Below are 14,677 nucleotides of genomic sequence, written 5' to 3' on the forward strand. Positions count from 1 at the left end.
GGCGCAAATCTCTCTCCGGGAGAAAGTGCCCAGTGGAGCAGGGCAGTGGGAGAGTGCAAAATGGTGCCTGCCAGGGGGTTCCCGAGAGCATCCCCGCAGGCCCGTAGGTGTGTGCTGAATTAGACGGCAGCCCTTGGTTGACATTCTGATGAGTCTTTCCCAGAAAGTCAGGGCATGTTTCAGTACTGCAGCCTGATGAGTCTGCCAGGCTTCTAAGGGGCTCTCAGTCCACTGGACTTACGTTTGTGACCCTGCTGGGTCTCAAAGCTGGATGTGCTGCGGCCTCTTCTCTCAGGGGCACATCTTAAAAGCTGAGGTGCCCATTGGAGTCCAAACCCTTTGCTCCTCAGGGAGCTCTGGGTTTTGACTTTCCTACTAATGGTGGGTGCTGTACCCTCCTACATGCTTGGAATGGGACTGTCCTCATTTGCCTGACAGGAGTTGCTCGGCTCCTTTTAAATTTTTTCCATAGGAACTTGCTCCACATGCAGCTGTAGATTTGGTGTGTCCATGGGAGGAACTGAATTCAGGATTTTTCTACCTCAACATCTTGAACCACAATCCTGATATGGTCTTGATGAAGTTTTTGTTTTATATGTTCCAGGTTCTTACCAATAATTTTTAATTCTGTATCATCCCATCAGTTTCTGTATTTTTATACCAGAACTATTAAATGCCAAGGATAAAGGTTACTGAATAAAAAATAAGAAAGTAACTTTGGCACAGAAAAATTAATAAATTAAAGCAAAACCCAAAGATATGGGGAGACCCAAGAGAGCAAGATAAGCTGTAATCAACAAATGTCTGGAAATACCCCAGGAGCTACTCTAAGCTTCCAGAGAACATATTTAATAATAAGCACATCAGCCAAGAAAGGCCAGCAAAATGTTTAATGTTTGAAACATAAACAAATATAGACTTATTTTATTCTGCGGTAAGTGCTATTTTCAGAAAAAACAATGAAAAGAATAAAGAATAAAAAGAATAAAGAATAAAATAAAAAATTATCAATCTAAAGTCATGTTAGGTACAGAATATATAGCAGTCTATTGCTAGCGTTTTAAATCTGCATGAACAACTTCAAATACTTGAGCAGCTAGATGCTTAAACGTTTTAGAAAACGCACTACATAGTAATTACACCAGAAAGTTATTCAATATTAACAAGGTGCTATGGTCCTAAAAGAGGCTTCCAAAAATCTAATAATTAAGATCATCGCAGAACTATATAAATGTGTGATGGTCAACAGAACAGTTCTCTAAGCGAGTCAGACTTGAAGTGGAGGTCTGTGACCCGAGGGAATTACGGGCTGTCCATCTCCAAAGCTTCAACAATGTGTGCGGCTGATGGACGGTCTTTAGGGTCTTCATTTGTGCACACGGAGAACAGTTCAATTACCTTCTGGTACGATTCATCCAGTTCTTCCATGTTAATAGGGGGCCGAGTTCCCAAAGCTGCGTAGTATGCTTCATCATCAAAGTCACTCTCATCAAAAGTTTTATCTGTTCGAGAGAGTTAGAGAATATAACCATTAAACAATTCACAGACTTGCTGGTAAAGCTTAGTGACGGCTCAGACTCACCCTCCGGAACAAGAACATGCCTGCAGCACACTCTCTGCCAGCCACGCGCGGTCCCTTCGATTGTCCTGCCTTGGTGTGTGGCGTATGTCAGCTAGTCATGTATTTATAGGCTGCCCACCCCTCCCACACGGTGATGGCTTTCCTATCTTTTTGAGGCAAGGGAAATTTTAAAGATAACTTTTTGTTAACTATTGATAGTGAATGACTCTGGCTGGAGGAGAAACAGGGGCAGCTGAGATAGTGGGACTTAGGCATACAATAAAAAGGAGCCAATTATTCAGGAAGCTATTGCTAAACAGACAATGTGAAAGACAAGGACAGAAAAGCCCTACAAAGGTGGTCCTGAAAATAAACTTCTGAAAAGAAGTGTAAAGACAGGCGCACATTTAAGGCAAATGGAGATGCTTATGGACGCCACCCTGTGCACCTAAAGCCTCCAGATTTCATCAAGGGCGCCTGGTACACCGGCTCTGAGAAGTCGCCTTCCTCTCCCCAGACCCATGGACACAAGGAACCCCGCGGGCCAGACTCCGCCAACTCTGCGAGGTCACTCGCCTGAGCTTTGCCAAGGGTTTGTTACCTTCCCTTTTGGCCACCAACTGAACTGTATGCTTGTATTATTGTAATATGGATTCCCCTCTGCCATAAATTCATATGCAACTGGCTTGAGTTTAAGTGAAATTTTCCAGCTCCTGGGAAGTTAGTATTCTAGAGATCCCAAACCTGGATAGAAGCTGGATTATCTCAATTTACCTCCATATCCCAGGCTACATCTCATTTATGAAATTAAACCTGAGACAGTACCAAATTGAGCATCAGTTTTAATATAATCTGTATCTCACATCACTAAATCAACTTGCACTTTAATTTTAATTTAATAGAAATATGAATCTCACACATTTTAAAATTTGCAATAAAATATGTTATAAGCTAATCTTTAGTTCAAACTGAAGCAATTAGATTTTATGTTAAATGTACAGTCATACCTTCATCGTCATCATCATCTGGAAGATTAATGTGTGGAATTGACAAAGTCAGCATTTCCCACAGAGTGAGGCCAAAAGCAAATATGTCTGCCTTATTGGTGATAACACCATTCTCCTCCAAAGCTTCCTTGGGTTTCCAAGGCTCAGTGCCAATATAATAGGCCTCAGGGTCAGTCACTGAAACAAGAAAACACTGTTAAACGGACATAAGGGCAAGTGACTAGAAATCACTAAGACAAACAAGAAACCCCAGGAAAAATGGGCAGATGACGTAACAGGTAGTTACAGTGCTGTCATCAGTGTGAGAGAAGTAGCGCTTCCACGCGCCCAGAGCTGCTCATCTGGGGAAAAGGAAAGAACCGAATCATATACTAGCTTTTCTGCCCCGGGTTATAACAGGTAAATTGGCATTTTCACTTAAAATGTAGAGTCGATTTGTGGTGGTGTTTTTTTTTTTTTTTTCCAATGAAAACACAAGTTTTCAAAATTCCAGAATTTTGATTGGGATTGAATGGAATTTGTAGATGATACATTTATTACAAAGGACATAACTCAGGAGCAGCCAGGTGAAAGAGATGCATCGGCCAGGTAGGATGTAAAGGCACAGAGCTCCCAGGCCCTTTTCGGGGCCTCCCCCAATCTCTACATGCAACCTACAAGCTCCTCAAGCATTTTTTAGATTCCTTAGAAATGTGAAGGTTTTCATTCCGATGAACACCAGATTTTTGATTTCCAGCTCTGAGGATGATGAAGGAGAACCGCTAGATACTTCTACTTTTTATAATCAGGTTTTTCTTCTGTGACTGAATATATATGGTCAGTTGTAACATTCCACCGCCTAGAAAGTGATCTCATTATTTACTCAGATAGCCTAGATCTTACTGTTGCCTACTTAGCCTACTCAAGTATTGGGAAAATTATGTTAAGAAAACCTATTTTTACTGAGTTTGGCAATTTTCTCTTTTACTCACTGGAGGTGCCAACCTGATAGCAGTTATTTAGCCTAGAGTCATGATGGTTCTATCTTTCGTAATGTACGTTCTAGACAGCATTCGCTAACCTTTTCTTTACACATATGAGTGTGAGAGAGACAGGGAAGGAGAGATCGGTTTTATTATACACTTTTATAGTTTTTGATATTTTAAGAACATGAACTTACCTATTTAAATATGGAAAAATTAGAAATTTAAAGATGGAATAAAAACACTATGTAAGAAGTTAGCCTACTACTTACCAGTCATATTTTCATCTAATGGTAGTGAGACTCCTACATCACAGATTTTAATTGTTTCAAAATCACCTTTAATAACAACATTTGAAGACTTTATGTCTCCATGAAGTAGTTTCTTTTCTTGATGTAGATACTAAAGTAATAGAAAAATAAACACATCTGAGCAAAAATACAATAAGAAAAAAAAACCTTTTAAACCAAAACAACAATTTGAACCCCCTCCTAAACTACAGGCTGTATCCACCCATCACTTCAACTTACTGGAAGCTGGAGAAGGCAGCAGCATGCGTGAACCCAGCCTGCTGTTCCTACCGTGAGCCTAAGACCCATGGGTGTCCGAGGACTTTGTAGAAAGCTCATTTTTAGTTTCAAACCCTTCTCACATACTTTACAACCAAAAGATGCCACTTCAGATTTCAAAATCTACAAGTAAAACTAACAATATTTAAAAATAATTTGGGAATCTTCAAAGGAGGCATACTTTCCTCCAATTTTTGACTCAGGGCTACATATAATTCACAAGCACCACAGGAAACACGTGTAACCGAAGATTTTGTTTTGGTTAACCCTTTCTTGGAACTGACAAGTAACGACATTTATCCACAATCAAAAAGAATCTCAGAACTGGGCCTCCCTGGTGGCGCAGCGGTTGAGCGCTGGGCTGCAAAGCTGCCCGCAGCCACTGCAGTGCCGGTTCGATCCCCGGCCACCGGTGAGGGTCCCACATTGTGCGCAGACTTCTCCAGCTGTGCCTGCTGCTCCCCTCAGCAGTGTACTTCGTAGGTCTGCCTGTTCTGTTCCCCGCTCTGGCTCTGGTGAATTCTCTCACCCTCCCACGCTTCTGACTATATCCAGTGCTTGTATGAATAAATCTTAAAAAAAAAACCAAAAACAAAAAACTCAGAACTGTTATTTGTTTATCCATCAGCGTTTGTGCATCTGTGAGCTGGGTTTAGAAATAAGGCAGAGGGCCTCACTGGTGGCGCAAGGGGTTAAGCACCGCACTATGAAGCAATCTGCAGCCTCTGCAGCGCAAGTTCGATCCCCGGCCGGCCAGGGAGCAACCCAAATGGGGCAGCAGACCTCTCCTGCCTCGTCTGCTGCTCCCCTCAGCAGTGTATTTCAGTCAGTCTGCCTGTTCTGTTCCCCACTCTGTCTCTTGTGGATCCTCTCACCCCCTGTATCTCTGGCCTGTACCCCAGCTCTTGTATGCATAAATAAATAAATCTCTTAAAAAGAAAAAAAAAAAAAAAGAGGCAGAGACCATCATTGGTATAGAACGTGGAACTCTTACTATATTTTAATTTAAAAACAATGTGTTCTACACACATACTAAAATATGAACAAGCAATTTGGACTGTTATTATGGAAGCCACTTGTGAGTCATCCAACAGTTTTCTGGAGCCACCATTACTTGTCTGTCCAAGGCAAAATAATTTGTGTCACACATTTTTTCATTTGACCTACACACGTATATTTATGACATCGAAACTTAACATCCCAAAAAGCAGTCTTTAGGAGGCAGGGTTTTAGAAGACAGGGGGTTAGGCTACACTGCCAAGAAAAATGAATAAATGTGTGCTTTTAACTGAATTAAAATAAGTATTATCAGAGACTCTACAAAGATTTTAACCTAAGGCAACTACCTCCTGCAGCAGAAAAAAATTCCACTTAGAAATTAGGAATATAAATTGTTCAGTGTCTTCAAGTGCCACAACAGTCCTTCAGAATATAAAGGTACAGGTACCTGTAACCCTCTTGCCATGTTCAAAGCAACTTTTAAAATCACAGCTGCTGGAAAAGGACCATGGTCATCTTTATTTCGTTCTTCTATTAAGTCATTCAGAGACTTTTCCCCTCCATATTCCATAGCGAGACACAGACTTCCATCACTGGCTTCAGTGAAAGCACGATAACCTTAAAGAAAGCAAGACATTTCCTTACTAGAAGAGGGGAGAACAACAGTACTAAGTGTTTTTCAAGAACATGACTGAAAACACATCTGGACAAAAACTGACAAATTATGAAAGACCTATTACATACAAAACTAATTCAGTGGGTGGAATTTACAAAGCCTTCAGTGTTGGCCAAGAGCATCACAAATTATAATATTTAGTACTCTGTGCCTCTGTAAATACAATGGCTTTACCAGCCCTCCTTCTATTTCCAATGAAAACAAGGAAATTGTCTAAAAATCATTTCACGGAGACGGGGAGGGTGAGAAGGAGGAGAAGACCACAGTGGACTACGGCGGAGGACCAGGGTGTGTTGGTGGTGGGAAAATTAGTGACCACACCCAAGGGGAGAAATCCTAAACTGTCTCAAAAAAAAAAAAAAAAAAAGGGGGCCTCCTTGGTGGTACAGGGGTTAGTTTCAGTGCTATCAAGCCATTGCTATTGCCAGACGCTGCAGCATGAGTTCGATCCCTGGCCAGGCAGCTGACACACATGGCGTAGCAGACCCCTCCTGTCTCCCCGCTGCTCCCCTCAGCAGTGTGTTTCAGTAGATCTGCCTGTCCCCACTCTGTTTCTGATGTATCCTCTCACCCCCTACCTCTGGCCTACACCCCAGTTCTTGTATACATAAATAAAAAGAAATCTTTAAAAAAATGTAATGAGGACATAAAACAATGGTACCTCATTAAAAAATAACATTAAAAAATAAGACTTAAAAGTCATTTCACGTTCTTGAATTCAAAGTTCTAACACCACAATGACTGTAGCTGTTTCTATGACATTTTAAATATATTTGAGCATCTAAAAAAAAAGTTATATTCTAATTTTTATTCCCAAATGTTCATATTAATGTGATTCTTGCCAAACTCTACCATCTCTTCATTTTTATTAGTGAAACCAATGAAGAGATCACATAAGCTGTTCTTAGATAAGTGTTTATTATATTTTACAAGACACTGCTACCAAGCAAATTTAAACTTACCCACTATGTTTGGGTGATGAAGGCTTTTCAAAATCTTTGCTTCATCAGTTAGTCTTTTTTGATACACACTCTGATGATGATCATCACACCTAGGATTAATCTTTTTCACAGCCCAAGGAGAATGAGACAAACCTCTTGGAGATCTTCAAAAACATTAATCAAAAAATATGTAGACAAATGAATAATGACAGTACATTTTAAATTACTAAAAAGAACTAAATGAAATGAAAACAAACAAACAAACAAACAAAAAAAAACCTCGATAGTAATTTGTTTAAAGACTTTTTTTTAAAGATTACCAGCACCTCTGGTGCATTTGCTCTTTAACTGGGTAAGTTCTGCAGAAATGCGAAACTCAAGAATGTATCCCCTGGTTTTCATGGAGAGCTACCATATGTCCTCAACCAAAGAAATGGCAAGAAACCAAGAAATCGTAAGACATAAAACAGAGGAAAAATGGAGGATCCAATTCACCAGGGAAGCAAAGGAAACCCCTAGGTTACCACGAAAGGAGACTGGGTGACAGAGCCGCATGCCCCGGTGTGGTACTGGCCAGGCATGAATTGTCTGGTAGTTTTCTGATTAATTCATATGCAATACAACAATTTGTATTCAAGAAGCTTTAAAAAAAAAGAAAAAAGGCAACAAAACCCCAAAAAAGATTAGCCATGAACCTGTGAATTTTTTTTTCTCAAAATGACTAAAATGACTTAATAGTTTTCAGACACTAAAGCACAACTGTTCACAAAACAAATTAGTAGCACATAAACACACAAGGGGGTGCTTAAACTACACAAAGGCCTCTGGAATACCCACTTACAGATAATAGCTACACTATCCTCAATTCATTCAGCTTGTTATTAAAGAAAGCGTTTCTATGTGGAAATAATATAAGCCTAGACAAATCTAACAGGGTTAGCTGGGTTGGAATAGTAAACTAGATTGATTCCAAAATCAAGTTAGGATGCATGTTGACATTAAATACAAAACTAGGTACAAAGTGTTAATTAAAAGAAACAACTTTAAAAATTTCTGTCTGCTGGTGTCTGTCTTATTAGCTATAATCATCTGTTCTACTGTTTCATTTCAACACAACTTGCCCACTTCATAATCATGTATTTACCCTTTTTACTCAACAGCGAATGCCAGAAGAAGTAAACACTTTACTTCTGTTAGAAGACAGGACCTGACACAGCATGTCTCCAGAGAGAAGAGGCGGCAGCCAGCGATAGCTGCCAACACTGCTGTCTCTAGGAGGTTTTCTTCGTGAGAATACTTTGTTATTTCCACACAGGAACCCATTTCTTCTACCCCTCTCCCATCCCACACAAGCCAGGAAAAATTTTGTGGTAAATTACTTCTCTTTTAGTAATCCATCAGGAAGAAGTCAGGGCAAAGTACACCAGGCAGAGCTCTGGCAAAGTCATAAAAGTTCCGAGGACTGGAACATAGCAGTTAGGTAGGCTCAGGAACAAACTCCAAGTGGAAATTTTGAATTTTCATATTCCTTTTTGTCTCTAAGTACAAAGAAACTATGGTTTCATGTAAAAAGGTTAACCTGAAGTCTTTACTCACCTTTTCATAAGGTAGACATTTACGCCAGTACCAAAGCCAAGCTTCTGCATAAATGGAGAGGCAGGAATATTTATACATGGAGTTGAACATAACGCTAAATGTCAGAAAGAGGAATGAAAAATAAAATTAGCATTTGAAAAGGCCTCTACAAATGTACCCTGACATTCCCAGTGCACTTTTGGTGGGCATTAATTGGTATGGTCTTTTCAGAGAGTAGTTTCACATCACATCACATCATATCATAATGTTAAGTGGACACTCTTAGAACAAGTCTAGATTTGGAGTTCTGTCTCATGGGATCACCGAAGCAGAAGCCAGCATACAGACTGCTTTCATATGGCTCACAAGAATTGCTTTTACATTTTTAAAGGGTTGTTAAAAATAAGGAAACTATGCAAGAGTGTCCCCTTCTGGCCTATAAAGCACGAACTATTTATTATCTGGCCCTTTGCAAAGTTGGCTGATGACTGCAAATGGAATCAATTAATACATAAAATACATCACTACCAAACTGGCTTTATCCCAGGAATGAAAAGCTAGTTTAACATTTGAAAATGAATGTGAATGTATCACATTAACAGACTAAAGATGAGAAAAATCTCATTTCAGTCAATTTTATAAAAGCTCTTGATAACGTTTAATATCCATTCATAACAACCAGAAATAAAAGAAAAATTCCTCAACCTGATGAAAATCATCTGTGAAAAATCTTCATCTAGCGTAATATTTCACTGGGAACAAGTATGACCAATCACAAGTCTTCTGCTCAAAATATACTGGCCCCACTGCCACAGGAGAGAAGAAATACAGGGGGGTAGAGGGAAGTAAAGCTATCTCTGTTTAGCCACAACAATACAACTATGCACAATATTTTAGGTATTCTATACTTAGAAAGTCAATATGCAAAAATCCATATACTAGAAATGAATATAAGATTTTTCTTGTTATTTTCTAAAAATTTTATAATTCTGGCCAATTTTGTATATGATATGAGCTAAGGATAGATTTGCTATGGATATCCAATCGCTTTATTTGTTGAGAAGATTATTCTTTATCCACTGAATTGCCTTTGAAAATATCCTTAACAAGAACAATACACACAGAAGAGGGGAAGGTAACATGGTTCCTTGATGGTTCAAACTAAGCTGATTCTTCACCAGGGAGAAGCCCAAATCTGTGAGTGTCAATAAAATTGGCCCATAGATGAGCAAACCGTGGCCTACAAAATAAGTCTTGTCTGTTAAGATCAACATTATAAACATTTATGCTAAAATTATTTGTGTAAGACATATACCAAAGACTTAAATGAAAATACTAAGACTTTCTAAAAGCAGTAACAATGAAGAGAGGTTTTAAACTGCGACCTTACCAGATTTCTTTCTTTCAGAAAATTTGCTTGGCGTCTTGAAATTACTGATTTCTTCCATTGTAGTATTACTCTAGATCCTATGACGAAAAGAAATTGAAAAGTTATATGGCACTTATAAATACAAACCTCATTCATGAAGAAAAAATTCCTATAGCAATATCACTCATTTATCATATAAACATAAAATCTGAAAACTGAAGACTGCAACAAATTTCAGTCCAATTTTATTTACAACCTAACCACATCTGAAAGAACTGGAAAAAGAATAAAACCAAAATCAGAAGGAAGACAATGGTAAAACATAAGTAAATGAAATAGAAACAAAATGATACAAAAGATCAGTGAAACCAAGTGTTGGTTCTTTGAAAGGATAGACAAAACCAATAAATTCTTCCTTAGAAGAAAAGGAGAAAACCCAAATAAAAAGAATCAGAAATAAGAGAGACAAAAGTACACCAGATACCACAGAAATACAAAGGCTCATAAGAGATTGCTATGACCATCTAAATGGACCAATTTTTGGAATCAAACATCCTTCCAAGACTAACCCAGGATGAAATTGTTTGAAGAGATCAATCACAAACACAGCAATCAAAAGAGTAATCAAAACTCTTAGAAGAAAAACCCAGGACCAGACAGCTTCACCAGTGAACTCTACCACCTTCCAAAGAAGATCTACTCTTTACCCTTCTCAAACTTTTCCAAAAGCTGAAGGAAGGAAAGAGGGAGGAAAATTCCCAAAAACATTTTACAAGGCCAATATTACCTGATCCTAAAATCAGACAAGGGCTTAGGGTATTTTAAAAAGAACAAACACTGTTTAAGAAGCTATATTAAAAAAATAAATGGGATTTGGCAAGCTAATCAAGAGTCCTGCTGGCACCAACGTCAATGACTTTAGGAACCTAAACCAGCAGGGTAGTAACGACACACACACAGGGGTACTACTGGCAAAGCTAAGGGGAAGCAAACAGCAGAAAAAGGAAAACTAAAAGAACAAGAGAAAAAAGCAAATACAACGAGAAAAGAGAAGCAAAACGGAGGAAGGAACGAGAAGTCTGATCAGATTATTTCTGAGCCCCTGCACCACTTGTTAGGGGGAAAGGATGTCCTGAGCTAATCCCATGCAGGCTTTGTGGACCCCACCCCCACTCCAGACTAAAGCCATCAGGACATTGGGAAAGACAAATCCCATCACCACAAAAGGGAGGGTGGCTGGGACCTGAGGGTGGAGTTGGGCAGCCAGGTTGGGTATAAAAACCAAACACGTGGGCCTTGGGGGGGGCTTGCTATCGCTCGCCTCCTGGCTTCACGGCTCCTGGCTGGCAGCCAGCTCTTAGAATGTCATTTTGGAATTCCAGATGGGCGGATCGGGTAGGACTCATTTAAAACTTTGTCTCCCACTTTTCTCCCTGAGCTGTACATTTCCTCATTTCCCCTTCCCTTGTAAATAAACCTTTTATGAACCTTTCGCGTGTGCCTGCAGCAGAGCATTGATAAGTCCTTTTAAGCGCGCGGGTGAGGACCCACAGTCAGGCACCCCGTTTTGTGTCGGGGTTGCTCTACAACAAACTGACGCCTTCGGGAAGATTCCCTCGGGAGAAGCACAGACCGCTCACGCCCTGATCCCGGCGCCCAGGGAGGGCGGCTGTTAAAACCCTTCTTCCACTTTTAACGAACGCCCAGTCCCCTCGCTTGAAAACTGGAAGCAACGTTAGTGGAGGAACTCGAAGAAATCTGCGCCCCTTCCCCCGCCTGGAGCCCCAGCACCGGCCACAGCCTCGGGGAGAGCCGGAGCCGGGACGCGCAGAGCAGAACCCGCAGGCTCCCAGCAGGTGCGGCCCCGAGGTGCCGCCCGACCAAGACGCCCCACCCTGGCTCTCGCTGCGCCCCGCAGTGAAGCCCCCGAAACACAACGCAGTCCGCCAGCTCGCGGGGGCCCAGCCGGGGTACCCCAGACTGCCAGGCTTCGCTTGGAGGCCCCTTTCCCCCTGAAACCCCCGCCCCAGCCCCTGACTGCGATGTGCTTTCGGGTTTGGGTCCCCAGGATGATTCCTGAAGCTACTCCCAGCGGAAAGCCCAGTTCCCGGCGCCTGCCCCCCTGAACCCCGAGCTGTCAGCGCAGCGAGCAGAGCCCAGGCCTCTGGGGGCGCTGCCCCCGCCCCCGCCCCGGCGGCGCGATCCGGGCCGAGGAAAGCCCCCCTTACCCGGGTCGTGCGGCGGAGACGCGCCCCGGTAACGAGAGGTCCGGACCACGGCCGCCTAGAAGACCCGAGCTCCCGCCGCCCCGCGCAGCGGCCCCCCCGGCGCCGTCGCCAACAGTCGCGGCCGCGGGCGCCCGCCCTCTTTCAAAACCGCGCGCGCCGTGACGTCAACGGGCCGACTACGGGGCGGCGCGAGGGACCTGCCGCGCCGAGCTCGCCCTTCGCGCTCCGGGCCGAGGCCCTGGGCCCGCCCGCCGGGTACCCGCGCGCTTCCGAGGCCAGGAAGGGGAGGGAAGGACAGGTGAGGACAAACTGACCCCGCGGCGCGGGGCGCCCCTCAGAGGAACGTCTGGCTTCAGGAGAATTTGTATGCTGGCGTTTAGAGCTGCCATGCTCCGCCAGTACACTTTGCTCGGGACTTGTAATGATTATTTATTTATTTATTTATTATTTTTATTTTTTAAAGATTTATTTATTTATGCATACAAGCGCTGGGGTGCAGCCCAGAGGTGCAGGGGATGAGAGGATCCACCAGAGACAGAGTGGGGAACAGAACAGGCAGGCTGACGAAACACACTGCTGAGGGGAGCAGCGGGGAGACAGGAGAGGTCTGCCGCGCCATGTGGGTATCTCCCTGCCCGGGGATCGAACTCGTGCTGCAGTGGCCGCAGATAGCTTCAAAGGTTGCGTCTTGTCCCCTGCGCCACCAGGGAGGCCCTGTAATTTTTTTTTAATATGAATTTTTATTAGCGTCCTTGCAACACTAACTAAAAATGAATTGGCCTAGAGCAGCGGTCACTTTTGACTGAGGAGAAAAATATTTAGAAATTTTGCTAACTTTTGTAACTGCCACATGAATGTTCATTTATTCAACAAATATGTCTAGCGCCCCTACTATGTGTCCTTTGTGTTTGGAATGCCCACCTCATAGGAGAAACTATGCTACTTACTGACAGAGGCTAAGAGGAGAAAATTTGGGATGGAGGCATGGAAAGACCAGAAACTGGAGGTGGGGGTGGAAATGAGTAACAGTCGTTAAAGCAGCTCTAGAAATGAAGTAACCTTAGGCGTCAGCTGCTGTAGCAAGTGTCAGACGCACAGAGCAGAGGTGGAGATGTGGAGGGTGAGGGCCATTTGTAGAGAGTCCCTGGTCCTGACAGAGTAACCCAGTCACACCCTCGAAGTAATTATTTAACAATAGATAAAAATTCTACAAAAGTGGGCTTCCCTGGTGGCGCAGGGGTTAAAGACAGCGCTATCAGAATGTCACCAGCCACTGTGAGAAAATAAAATGATAATAACTTTTTTTTCCTTTCTTCTTTACTGATATTACATTTGAATTCTCTTTGAGGCCAAATGGTGCTGTTGATTGACTGAGAGAGCAATGGGAACATTTAGGGGAGAAAAAAGGAGAAAAAATTAAAAAGTCAAATGTTGCATTGGGTAACACCACACTGATAAAGAAACGGGAGTCGTGGAGCAGGCTACACAATGCAGGATGCTGCTGAAGAGCAAGATCCCGGCCCTTTTTGTTGATATACAGCGTAAGGGGGAGGAGCAAAAGGAAAGGGAAGGAGATTAAAGAAAGGGGAAGAATGTAGAAGATCAGGGGTCATGAGTCAGCCCTCCAGGCACGTCTCATCTGCTTGATGACTCAGTATTGTCATTGAGATCACTCCCTAGATCCCCAGCCATGGTTTTAATCTTATCAACAAGGCATCCACTGATCAGCTTCTGGGGTCTTTTGTTATATATACATCAGTCCTCACCCCCCCCCACTCCCCCCCATATTCCCGGTTGTACCACGTGATGCATAGCCTTTCCTGCGTGATCCAGCTTTGTGCTCTTGTTTGATTTGAAAGGCATCTTGCATGTTGGGTTCCTGTACCAAACTGAACAGGTCATTTTGACCTTGCTTAAGATTTAGAACTGTAGGTAGCAAAATGGTGGCCGAACAGGCCACTTAGGAGTAGCAGACCCACAGTCAAAGTTTTGTTACATCTGTATATCCAACCAGTCAATTCGACACATCACTAGGGTACTAGGGATAGGCCAGTTGGTCTGGGAGGTGACAGAGTTGATAATTTAATGTCTTAGCAATGGTCCTTGAATCCATGTTTGCTGACTGCTATGGATTGAATATTGGTGTCAAGCCCCCCACCCCATCTATATATGGAAGTCCTGCCCTGCACTGTGATGATGTTAGGCGATGGGACCTTTGGGAGTAGTAATTAGGGTCAGATAAAGCCCTGGGGCAGGGGCTCTGGCCCAGTGGGATTAGCGTCCTTACAAGAAGAGACACTGGAGAACTCTCATGCTCACATGCACTCTCCCCTCTCCCCTTCCACTGCCAAGAGAGGAAACAATGGGAAGGCAGCTGTCTGCACACTGGAAGAGAGCCCTCTCCAGGCCTGGACCACACCAGCACCCTGACCTTGGATTTCCAGTGTCCAGAGCTATAAGAAATAGACGTCTGTCATTTAATTGTCCTGTTCGTGGTATTTTGTTATGGTTGTTAGAGCCGATTAAGACACTGACCAGCTCTGGAAGGGGTAAAACTCCAGCACTGGGATAGGGGCAGAAAAGAATGAGAAGGAAACTGAAGAGTCTCAGTCCCGCACACCTTCTAATTCTTGCATTTGCCCGTTTTCCCAAAAGTTTCTCTTTTGACTCTTAAAAGCACATGGCTCTCAAGCCCTCCATTGTTCAGCAGACTTGTTGAAAATATGGAACCACTCTATTCTCCTCCCTCTGCATTCAAATGTCCACCAACAGTAGCAAGACTATGCCAGT

General features: G+C 42.8%; 1 protein-coding gene across 1 annotated transcript; it reads right to left on the reverse strand.

The window, feature by feature from the left end:
- Positions 1-848: 848 nt before the first annotated feature.
- Positions 849-11,990, reverse strand: PBK (PDZ binding kinase). The gene is made up of 8 exons (XM_037526512.2): positions 11,888-11,990; positions 9,681-9,757; positions 8,312-8,405; positions 6,737-6,879; positions 5,547-5,716; positions 3,803-3,932; positions 2,569-2,745; positions 849-1,502 (listed from the first exon to the last, which is right to left on the reverse strand). The coding sequence occupies exons 2-8, from the start codon at positions 9,736-9,738 to the stop codon at positions 1,303-1,305; spliced, it is 972 nt and encodes a 323-aa protein (XP_037382409.1). The 5' UTR covers positions 9,739-9,757; positions 11,888-11,990; the 3' UTR covers positions 849-1,302.
- Positions 11,991-14,677: the final 2,687 nt, after the last annotated feature.

This window comes from Talpa occidentalis, unplaced genomic scaffold (genome assembly GCF_014898055.3).
Source record: "Talpa occidentalis isolate TD23 unplaced genomic scaffold, MPIMG_talOcc4v2.1 talOcc4.4, whole genome shotgun sequence".
Taxonomy (NCBI): Eukaryota; Metazoa; Chordata; class Mammalia; order Eulipotyphla; family Talpidae; genus Talpa; species Talpa occidentalis.